This window comes from Lytechinus variegatus, chromosome 10 (assembly GCF_018143015.1).
Source record: "Lytechinus variegatus isolate NC3 chromosome 10, Lvar_3.0, whole genome shotgun sequence".
Lineage (NCBI taxonomy): Eukaryota > Metazoa > Echinodermata > Echinoidea > Temnopleuroida > Toxopneustidae > Lytechinus > Lytechinus variegatus.
In genome coordinates, this window is record NC_054749.1 from 16585897 (window position 1) to 16598296 (window position 12400).

The 12400-nt window shown below is 36.2% G+C and overlaps 1 protein-coding gene across 1 annotated transcript; it reads left to right on the forward strand.

Annotated features, from left to right (window-relative positions):
- The first annotated feature begins 4230 nt into the window (after window positions 1-4230).
- LOC121423267 (histone H3.3A) lies at window positions 4231-12342 on the forward strand. The gene is made up of 3 exons (XM_041618597.1): window positions 4231-4340; window positions 9026-9314; window positions 11134-12342. The coding sequence occupies exons 2-3, from the start codon at window positions 9033-9035 to the stop codon at window positions 11260-11262; spliced, it is 411 nt and encodes a 136-aa protein (XP_041474531.1). The 5' UTR covers window positions 4231-4340; window positions 9026-9032; the 3' UTR covers window positions 11263-12342.
- The last annotated feature ends 58 nt before the right edge of the window (window positions 12343-12400 follow it).

Sequence of the window (12400 nt, forward strand, 5' to 3'; positions counted from 1 at the left end):
TCTCCTTAATTTTGGGTTGAAAAAACATTTTTTTTCGGCTTGTCAAATTTTTCCTCGGAAAAATGTGCCCCCCCGTTCGGAAAATTCTGGATCCGCCCCTGCTGTATATTATTATAAACTTGGCATCCCAATAGATTTTGACATAAATAGCCTATAGGCCTATTTATAAAAAAATATCATATCCCATGCACCCTATCCATTGTTGTCTTTCCTTTATTCTCCCTTTCCATATTTTTTGTCTTGGTCGTGCGTGGATTTTTTTTTTGGAGGAGGGGGGGGGGTGAGATTAGGCATGCCCCAAGCCCCCCCCCCCTTATACGCGAGTACTAAAATCACAAATTATAATAAAGCTATTTTTGTAGTAATTTTTTATTGCCCAAACCCTGAAGATAATTTTCCTACCATGGTCTAAAACTAATTTTATAGGATTCACTAATGAAAATTCTTTTGTTGCTATATTATACGCCCGGATGCGCTCCCTCTTATTATGCATTTTTTTCGGAGAGATTGGCGCCATGAATAATAATCCCTGTAACATCTCATATAAATGGGGATTCGCGATACCCCCCCCCCCCCCGATGATGATGAAATAACAAAAGGCCGATACGCCATATATTTTTCATTATTTTATGTTGCTTGACAAACTATCTACTAAAGCTTATCGGAAGTTACGGGGTATCATAAATATCATCTTAGAGCAAAGTTTTTTTTTTAAACAATTAAGTACAATTTCTTTTTTTTTGTAATATTTTTAAATGTACCCCCCCCCCCCTGAAAGTGAAGACCTTTTTTTGCTTGTCAATTTTTTTGTGGACGAAATACCCTTAATTTCTTGTTAAAACTTTTTTTTCCTATTTCTTTTAATTTGCTTGTCCAATTTTTCCTCGGGAAAAATGTGTCCCCCCTTTCGAAAAAAAAAAGATGGCAATGAATTTCGAATGGCAATTGTCCGCGAAATCGCAAATTTTGGATGACGTAAGAGGTCACAAGGAAGGAAAGCATTCGTAGTATCAAAACGAAATTTGCTATACAGGAGTTCGTTGGAAGGGTGAAAATTGTTGGTATCTTGATTTTGTTCGTTGTATTTTTTGTATATTTTTTTCTTGTAATTTTTGTAATAACTCTTAAACGCTACAATCTTATAAAAATGTTAAGTTGTTATTATAATTTTTTTTTTTTTAAACAAGTGCACACCTAGTTACCAATAATGCATATAGCATTTCCATTTATTTGAAAGCAGGATAAAAGAGCATTGTAGATTAAATGCCTTGCTCACGGGCATAGGTGCCGTATAATGAATTTAACGATTATCGTTATCATTTATTAATCTATATTTCCTATCAATTATTTTAGTCGAGATATTACCCTACCTTATTTCTCGTATACGCTTATGTTACTATAGACCCTAGCTAATACAGCAAAAACGTTGTTTCAAGCTTAAACAGCGTTTTAATACATAATAACTCCCATGCTGGCTCCTATATACGCCCCATCCCCATAATCTTTCTCACATTAATTATTGCACTCTTAAGGATGGGAAACGAAGGTCGATCGTTTGGAGATATCCCCCGGTAAGATTCAAAGAGGCCAATCTATTCATTTATTTATTGGATTACAGGTTATTTATTAGTCACATCGCCCTTACAAATTTGATAATAGACGACTGATCTTATTCACTTTCAAATAATGCGGTAATATCGGTAGGATCTTTTTGCAGGAATTTTTCTCTCGCGTTTTGGTATTTTCTACAAAGAAAAACATATTTTTCAACATCTTCATTAATTTGAAAAACATCGCATATGCCATTTGGATGTCGTTTGAATTTTAATAAGAAAACCTCGGTGCTGACGTGTCTTTAATTTGTACATAGGCGGATCCAGGGGGCCCGAGGGGCCGCCCCCCTATTGGCGGAGCAAAAAAAAAGGAGGGAAAAGGGAGGAGAAAAAAAGAAGTGAATAAAATAAGATGAGGGGAAGACCTGGAAAATAATAAGAATCTTTTATGTCACTATATAAAATTTTCGCTCGCGCTTCGCGCTCGCAGTGCCTGTGCCTGTTAGGTGATATTGTAAGCATTTTATGTACCATGGGTATCTAAAAGAACAATAGATGCGAGCGCGAAGCGCGAGCTGAAAATTTTGATATTTCGATCTGAAAAAATTGACAGTTTAATGGACTCTTTTAATAAAGAACAAGATATATATCCAACATAAGATTATTGCAAATCGAAGCGGGAGTTCTTTTGAGGTTTAGAACTGAAAATGGGACATTCTATTCAACTGTTTATCATGAAAAGTATGCCATGATTTTTTTCTACAGAAATGATGCGAGCGGAAAGCGCGAGCTGCAAATTTTTATATTCCAATTGGAAAAGCGGACATTTTGAGCACCATTTTAAATACAGACAGAGTTGTGTATCTCATTCTCGCTTGCTGATTTCTCTGTAACATTAATTCAAACTTATTTTACTTTTGCACATGCGGAATTATTGGGGGGACGATATGTTTGCCCCCGAATATTTCCATTGGTGGGGCGATCGCCCCCCGCCCCCCCCCCCGGATCGACGCCTCTGGTGGAAAGTATACTTATCGATATGGGTGATCTGTCCAATATTTTCTGTGCACAGAATTCTCTAAAGAATATTCTAAAGTTACATTTTCTCATCACGAGAAATTGAGGTGGAAGCCCGAGCTGCCGGGGAAGGGGCTGGAGAATACTTCAGTATAATGTCAGGAAAAAATCAAGATGTCAGCCAGCCAATTAGAGTATATTCTGTTAAATTATTATTTCCTATATAGTTGAAATCCGTGCCAACAAGTAAATGACACAAAAAAAGATGAATAGGTAACTAAAAACAAGGTGTCTGCCTGTTTGTGGGGCTACACTTCTGCGAGAGAGCGATTAACTTCTTAATTTACAGTATTTTATTATCATGTTTCTGTAGCTAAGTAATTTCATTTTTTAATGTCTTAACATAATTATTTACAGTATTTTTAAATCATATTTTAATAGCTAAGTTTAAATATTTATATGTATTTTGTATCATGATATCATTGTAACTTTATGTGTTTTTTATCCATCAGGACATTGATGTAAAACAGCAATTCAGCTGAACTTTTTATCCTGAATTAATATTTTCTAATAAATAATTAATTAATTGCAAGAAAACTAATAGACCTTTCGAAAGGATTATTATTTGAGTCACGAAACGCATGCAGTTAGAACTACCCAGGGAGTTCAAACTTAATCTTACTCCTTTTCCCTTTCCTTGTTAGTATTTCTTCTACTTCCTTATATTTTGGGCCGTCGTGTACATGGGCGGAAATCCCAGGGGGACGCGTTCCCCCTACTCAAAATAGTAGGGGGACACAATATCAAATGGCCCTACTATTTTTGGTCTTTTTGGTCTTTATGACGAAAAGAAATACATCGTTCAAAATCGAAATAAAACATATATCTTGGACGAGATGACCTTACTTTTATGGTGATAACCATTTTCTTTTGCCTGTAAAATTTTCGAGCCCCTTGTCCCCCTATACCTTTTGGGGGAGATTTCCGCCCCGGCTGGTCGTGTTTACACTTTATAAGGGTCACTGAGTATAATCATGGACCTATTACCCCATGGTATAATAGGCCTGAATGTCATAGAGTAGTGGACTTTCATGTTTATGAAATTATAAAGAAAAAGAAGACTGATATATCAATCAAGGCCTTTCCCCTCGACTTATTCAGCGATTTTGGGGCGATTTTATCATTTCCCAATAGACTTTATGCTCAACCGGGATGCTCTACAGACTAGGCGATTGTAATTGTTCGTATTCTTAGATGAAATGGTTTTTGGTCTTAAATTTGTTCGTGGGAATATTTTTTTGTTAAAATGCATGGTCATATTAATAATTTTGCCCATATTAATGCCTCAGTCCATGAAATTCAGCAGCAGACGATGTAAATGCCCTAGCATGCTTAGCAGACGACAAAAATGACTCCGACTTGGAGATTCCGTTAACACGTAAAAACCCATAGGCGAGCTTGGACTGTTCGGGAGGTTTCTGCGACAAGGGTATTGACCAATCAAAATGCATAGAAACTGACCAATCGGTAGTCATTATTTCTGCATTGATAACCAATCAAAGGCATGATTTTTCGACCAATGGCACGTGAGTATTCACCGTTCTATTGCCCAATTACGTTTCTGGTTATTGCGAAATAATCTGGTAACCAATGGGGAATCCCGATTTATACTCCTTGCACACGAAAAAGCACGTTTGATTATTTTGATTGTTTCCTCACTTTTTCTGTACACTCAAGGCGCGCAGGATTACCGACGAACTCCGCTAATAAGTAAGTGGGAATTCCAATTTTTGCTGAAAAGTTCATGTGATGAACAGATTTTGTTTAAGTCGATGAGTTCATGATTAGAGTCTAGGTTCATTGAATGTAAATTTTGTATATAATTACTCTGATTTAGATGTTTTTTCTCCCTAATATTTGCAGGATTTTTTTTTACTGCAAGAGAGGTGGACGACGATGGCGGGATGACAAGCGCGCGCTAGCGTTAACTAGGAACGCTGTGCAGTGCCTGATATTGATAATGCGGGTAGGCCTACCGCCGGTACGTTAGATGTCGACTCTTCTCCTGCCGGCTGCGCCAGGCGTTTCGGCCAATATTCGATGTTACGCCCGGTTGTGAAAATTCCATAATCTCCTTCAATAATGATAGATTATAAGGCCAAATCGTGGTTTTGGGAACCACTCGTAGATTTGTGTACGTGCACAAGTTGTGTACAAAGTGAATGGAGGTGGAAATGGGGAACCGTGCGTATGACTGAATAAAGCGCTGCTCCCGGGGGGGCCACTTACATTGGCGAGTGGATACCATGCGCGACCAAAAAAACACGTAAAAAGGATGTCTTTTTCACGATAGGGCACGTTACGTACGTAACGTGATAAGGGTGTCAAAAACACAAAAATAATGAAAAAAGGGTATCTATTTCGCTAGGCCAAATTACGTGTTTAGGGTCAAATATGCAGGGATGATAAACAAAATTAAAATGTTTTATAAAGGATGTCCTTTTTGCCCCAAAACTTCGTGTTTAGAGTCCGATTTGCACGAGGTGTAGAACAGAAGGTGGGGTCGTACTAAGCCAATACTTGTTAAGGGTAGGGTTTCACACGCCAATACTTGTTAAGGGGTGCATTTTCAGAAAATTGAAATTACGTGTTTAGGGTGCTTTTCGAGACCCCATGGTCGCGCATGGTATCCACTCGTGAATGGAAGTGGCCCCCCCGGGCGCTGCTGTATGAAGTGAACGGTGGTTCCCAATATCACGATAATGCCGATTATAATTATTGACGAAATTATTACTGGAACAAATATTACAATCACAACACTGGAGAGAAGGGGACCCAGTTCAGTTTCTCGACTAGATTCTAGATTCAACTTCAAGTTGGGATAGAGGTCTACACAAAATGACAAAAGAAAGCAGGGAAAAGATATGGCCTTGACAAAATTTTTCATGTGGTAAGGTCACCTAACTTTGCTAAGCCTGCGGTAGGCTACATGCATATCTGCACGATTCTAAGACTAGATCTAGAGAATCTAGTTAGGGTATAGGTGATACGCGATGACCACAACCATGACATCTTCAACTTGTATGCAATACCGGACTTTACCGGTACATAATTAGAAAGATATTAAAAAATCTGACTACATGTAGACAATGGTGGAAAAATCATGAAGAGAAATCATCTGAGAAAATCATATCCTAGATCTAGATGTATTTCTATCTAGATTTATTCCAAATTTTTATAATTTTGGCACACTTGAAAGAATAAAAGGAACATTATCAACTGAATATTTTGTGAAATTAAAAAAAAACAGATTAATCTGAAGTTGTTACTAGTGTGCAGACATGGGGCCTCCTTTGATAAATAAAGTAAAGTGCAACTTCGCGTTTGCCATAATTTGGCAGTGGTTTTTCAAGCGTCGTGCAGGCACAATTACCTGCTCCCTGCAGGTGCAGTAGTGCAATTCGGCAGCTATATCTGTACACATGAAATTTGTTGAATGATGGTTGGAGTTAGGGAAGCGTGACAATGTTTTATGAACTTTATGAAATATGACCGAAAAAAAAGTTTCAAATAAAAAATCTGTCATGCAAAAACAGAAAAATCAAAGAAACAGATCAACAGGAGTTTTAGAAAAATTGAATGAATAATAAAAGTTACGAACATTAGATCACTATTACTATTGTAATGTAGATCTACCTATTGGCAGTGCTACATGTGTGTGTAATGTCACATGTGAACAACTTTCCCATTACTTTTCTATATATTTCACATTTAAACTGCCTTTTTATCACATATATCAGTAGATCGTATATTCTTTCTATAGTATAGGAGGGCATGTAATATTTCAAAGATTACATTATGGATAAAGAGTTTGTATTACATTGTACCCTAAGAAAAAGCAAAATTAGACATTTTCAGAGTATTTTATATTATAGTCCATCAATGGGAAAGTTCATATATATATGACATCACAAATATTTGTCGCTTGGTAATGGGAGGATCTCCATAGCATTAGTGATTACAATATCCAAATGCTCATAATTTTCTCATTATTTGTCCAATTTTCCTCAATTTCCTCAAACTTGCATTGATCTTATTCTTTGACTTTTCTGTTTCAACAAAAGCCCAATTTTCCAAAGGTTTCATTCCCTGGTTTCAACGAAAGCCAACTTTTTCAAAAGGTTTTTATTCCCCTTAAAGCAAAATGCTAATATAGAGAAATTATTAGGTCTCCCTAGCCTAGTTAAAGAATTTTGGTGCCTGAAGGGGGATGACTTAATTATTTTTTTGCATACAAAGAAAAAGCTGGCAAATGTCTGCTCTGACCTCTTTAGAAGATTGATAGGAATTTCTCTTACATGTAGGAATAAGGATAATAACACAAACTACATGTAGGGCCCTTTTCCTAAAGAATTCTTATACCAACAATTGAATTATGATATGGTCACTGTAAACATGTACCCGATTCAAGGTTGCCAGAACTGGCATAATTATGCTTTCTGGCATAATTTTGACCCTTTCAGCATAATTCATTATACCTGGCATTTTAAGCAAAGAATCTGGCATAATAATAGCATATTTTGCGTAATTTTGAACGATTTTTTCCCCCACGATTTTCATTTTACACATTTCTACTAACTAATGAAAGGTGCCAGTACCGACAGAAGTAGGGGAAATCGTTCACATGCATGCATCCACTCCTAAAATTTAGGTTGATATATGGTCGCATTTCATAAGTTGGGTATGCAAAAAGGGTGGCGTATGAACAATTTTCCACACGGTGCCATGGATAAATTGTTGCTACATCACAGCATCTTGACCAAATTTATTGAGTAATATCTCATTTTGAAGCTAGAACTATAGGCTAAATATATTACTATGAATTAGATCAATACAATATCAGGAACAAAAACTATAGCACATTAAGTTTGAAGTAACAGGGGTGGCGGAGCCGGTGGATGCGGTAAATGATAAAATATTAATTAAACCTAATTAACAACTTACTATAATATGTAATATGACTGTTATCCTCATATTTCTGGGCGTTTTAAAGCAGGGAACGACTAAATGTCATAAAAATTTGGTAATTTTGAAAATATGCAGCAATGGAATACATGTGTGTGTCAGCTCTGATCTGCAACCTTATCAATTAGTAAACCGGAGAGATTTGGTTAATTATCTAATTTGTAATCTTAATTTTTAGTACAAATGTTGTGTATCATTGCAACAAACATTTCTACCCATGATGTTGTCATTTTGCCAAGCATATAAATACAGTGACAGGTATTTTGGGGGCAAAAATGTGAAATTAAATACTGTTAATTAATTAGTATAATTAATATGCATAAAATGATAGATAACTATTCGATTTTTGGTACAGATTTAATTATTGATGTTTCAAGATTATAACTGCAAAATACTAGGGTGATCCAATGTTGCATTAACTTTTGACACCATTTTATGTGCAGCAGGTCCAATTCGAGAAAAACACATTTCAAAATTCACATTTACATTGACGTCTATGTAATAAATAGCTGTTAATTAGTCATTTTAAGGAAAAATAAAGGTATTCGAGACTTAAAACTTTTTCATTATTTAGAGAATGGTAATAGCTATAACATATCAAAAAATAAACTTTTTGACCATTTTTACCCTGTTCGCGAAATTGGACCACCTTATGACATGCGACCATATGTATATATACATATTTTTTTGTCTTTTTTTTTTTGCTTGTCAAAAAATTTTGGTTAGCCACTCCTAAAAATTTAGGTTGATAACCTTTTTTTTTTTTTGCTTGTGTCATAATTTTTCACGATTTAGCGTAATTTTGCATAATTGGATTTTTTTCACTTGCCACGCTGACCTGATTCCATAACAAGTAGAAGGGATTCACAGGAAGACAGCACGTTTTCAGAAAGAGATGACCATGGGGATTTCAGTCCAGAATATTAGGTTGGAGGGGGGGGGGGGGGGGGGGGGGGCTCTTGAATATCTTGTCATGAGGCAATTTAAACATGATAAAGATGTAGGTTGTCCTCCCTCCTACTGTGACATACAGTTAGTGGGAATGTTCCAGAGGACAGCATCATGAACTTAATTGTAAAATCTACCCTTTGTAGTTTCTGGATTTTGATAATGAGCATTTATTTTATCTAGTTTACATGTCCATAACACTTGTACATGATGACATAATAATATATTTTCTTTGTGTAGTTACGCTTATTTATTCCCCCCCCCCAAAAAAAAAGATGGAAAGAATCTCTAATTTTAAAGCAATTTTTTTTTTACTTTCATCAACTTTTTTTTATTGTTTATTTTTGGTATCTTTTTTTTTTAATGGAAATTGTATAAACTGATGGCATGAGTGAACATGACAATTTTTGTGTAATTTGCACACAACTTGTACATCCTAGCATTTATTATTAAATGCATGCCTTTTTTTTTTCTTTCCTCAGCTGAAAAATGGCCCGTACAAAGCAGACTGCCCGAAAGTCCACTGGAGGTAAGGCTCCCCGTAAGCAGCTGGCTACAAAAGCAGCCAGGAAAAGTGCTCCCTCAACTGGAGGTGTGAAGAAGCCTCATCGTTACAGGCCCGGAACTGTTGCTCTTCGTGAGATCAGGCGTTACCAGAAAAGTACAGAGTTGCTCATCCGTAAACTACCATTCCAGCGTTTGGTTCGTGAAATTGCCCAGGATTTCAAGACCGAATTGAGGTTTCAGAGTGCTGCCATTGGCGCCCTTCAGGTATAGTTATGGTTCTTACCACCCCCTCCCCCCCCAAAAAAAAATGGTCTTTCCAGAAGGCATTGTGTTTTTAAAGGTCAAGTCCACCTCAGAAAAATGTTGATTTGAATCAATAGAGAAAAATCAGACAGGCACAATGCTGAAAATTTCATCAAAATCGGAAGTAAAATAAAGTTCTGACATTTCAAAGTTTCGCTTATTTTCAACAAAATAGTTACATGAACGAGCCAGTTACACCAAAATGAGAGTCGAGGATGTCACTCACTATTTCTTTTGTTTTTTATTGTTTGAATTATACATTGTTTCAATTTTTACGAATTTGATGATTAGGACCTACTTGCCTGAAGCACAGTGTTAAAATAATGGAATTCCACGTGTTCAGGGAGGAATGAAACTTCATTTCACATGACAATGACGAGAAAATAAAAATATTTCATATAATAAAATACAAAAGAAATAGTGAGTGATGTCATACCGACCGAGATGTGCATATAACTATTTTGTGAAATGAAGCGAAACTTAGTTTAAATGTCATAACTTTCTTATTTTACATCCAATTTTGATGAAATTTTCAGTATTATGCTTGTTGAATTTTTCTCTTTTTATTCAAATTCAGTTTTTGTTGGGGTGGACTTGTCCTTCAAGTTCATCTTTATGATTTCTTTTTTTGCAATATGTGGAGGACTGTTTGATGGATTGCTTTCAAACCTGGTCCAAGAATTGGAGTATTAAAATTAGGTTTGGGGGTTTAACGTCAGAGAGGGAAGTATAAAAAGTTAAACATCGTAATATCTTGTTCTCTAATCTCTGTGAGAGATCATCTTCAAACCTGGTTCAACTTCATGCGTATGATAATTGAATTAGGTTTTTGGATCGGGGGTCAAACGTCACAGATCATATACCTGAAAATATCTTGATTGTCATAGTAACTTAAGACGGGTTCAAACTCTATCTGCACTCACGTGGGAGTGTTAACCCTAATTCTCCCGGGGGAGCGTCATGCCCCCCCCCCCCCCTGACAGTTTTCGCGATATATCTGCCGCGCAAAATTTTTTGACCTTGCCGCTCACTGACTTTTTACTTTTCAGTCTTGCCCAATTTTAAGACCAAAATTGTGACCCGGGTAACGCGATTCCAAAATTATGCAACATTTCATAAGTGCATGAAGACCCAAAATTGCTCAAAAACATGAATTTGTGTACAAATCCAATGTAAATAGCGTTTTTAGCCAAATTTAATAAAATGTATCATTATTTTCCTTTTACTGCTTAAAATCAATTTTATCTTATTTATGGTCAAAATAAAGTCTCTGACAATTTCCATTGAAAAAACATTAAAAAACAAAAAGACGAAAAACAAAGAAAAACGTAAGAAACTTAGGAAACGATGAAATACATTAAAAATATGTGATGTTGACATTTAAAAAAAAATTTAATCAGATGCCTATAAAGAGTATGTGAAACAAAAATTAGCATTTTGGGGCATTATATTGTTAATTAGAGCAAACTAATGATTTTACGCATGAAGTAACATGATTAATGAGCAATGAGATTTTTCGCAGAATTTGATATTATAGTTTTGTAGATAATGCCATGGGTAATGCGCATGCCAATTTTTGTCTTGATGGCCAAGATCACAAGGGAGGGGGGGGGGGGCTGAATCAGCCCCCCCCCCCCTGTCTTAGGTGTCGAAATAGCCCAGTCTATTTAGGGTTAAGTGTCTATTCTACATTTAATATAGTGTCAAAGAATACATGTATTGTCAGCTTTGAAGTGCTAACCTAGCAGCTTGCTGTTTTTACTCTACTCTGAATCTGCAGGAAGCCAGCGAAGCCTACTTGGTTGGTCTCTTTGAGGATACCAACCTGTGCGCCATCCACGCCAAGAGAGTTACTATCATGCCCAAGGATATTCAGCTGGCCAGGAGAATCCGTGGTGAACGTGCATAAACTGGAACCTTGTCTTTTAGTGTGAACCTGTATATATACATAAATGAAGCAAAAAAACAAAAGTAAAGTAGATGGCACTAAGACGGGCAGTGGGGCTGGGTCCTGCCTCCCCTTTTTAATATCGGAATAGCAACATCCAGAAGGCAGATCTCACGAGACGATTCCAGAAGTTTCGTAATCAGGGCTTCATTAACGAGCAAATCACATTACACTTGTACGCTGCATTCTGAAGTTTGTTGCAGACCTCCACATTGTTCACAATCGGATTGGTAAAGACGACCAAATGCTCTTAACGAGTTCACCCAGGTTGCAGAACAAAATAAGCAAATGTTGGTCCGATGTGTGCTTCGTATCCTAATCCTTTCATTGGGAATTTAGGATTGTCCTCAAAGGCTTGATGATCAAAAGTCTTAGCACAGTTCCAGATTGGTTATTTTGTTCTGCGCTGCGGAGATGTTTGTATGTAGAGCTACCACCGAGCATTCTCTTGTTCGCATTCTTGTGGACATTGTGTGATGAATCACAAATCTTGTCTGTACAACATTCATTCAATCATCAGGGATTGGTGAATTTTTTAGCCATGTGATATTTTGTATGTTTCTTTTTATTATTGTTGTAACTTATATTTAAAGAATTTCGGTGAAGTGTTTCAGTGGTGTTTATCAATTACATGTAGTTGAAATTGTGTAATTTGTTAGACTGTTGTACATGCAAACCAGTTTTTATCCCCCTTTCAACTCTGACCTCTAAAAAGCCCAGCATTTTTATATATAACAGTGATTAATCATTATGTCACCCAGAGATAATCAACTTGAAATTTTTTAATGAAAACAAAGATACAAATTTAAATCAATCAAATATGCTCAATGCATTGATTACTGTAATGAACCGATTTTTCGGGATTTTATGTTCATTTTAGAAGAAAAAAAAGATGTTTTGGCATTTTCAAAATGGGGGGACATCCTACTTAAAACACAACATTTTGGAAAATGCAATGTAAGATAAAGAAAAAAAATGTCCTTAATATCAATATGTTCAATTGTGTTTCATGTAATTATTAAAATGGGCGACATCACATGATTTCCTTATCTCCTTTTTTCAATTGTTTGTGATGCGTACTGTGGTAAAATGAGACTGA

Excerpts from the sequence above, each read along its gene's own strand:
- LOC121423267 (XM_041618597.1), top strand. The coding sequence starts at position 9,033 with ATGGCCCGTACAAAGCAGACTGCCCGAAAGTCCACTGGAGGTAAGGCT. Across the intron at positions 9,315-11,133 it reads CTGCCATTGGCGCCCTTCAG|GAAGCCAGCGAAGCCTACTT; the intron begins GTATAGTTATGG and ends CTGAATCTGCAG.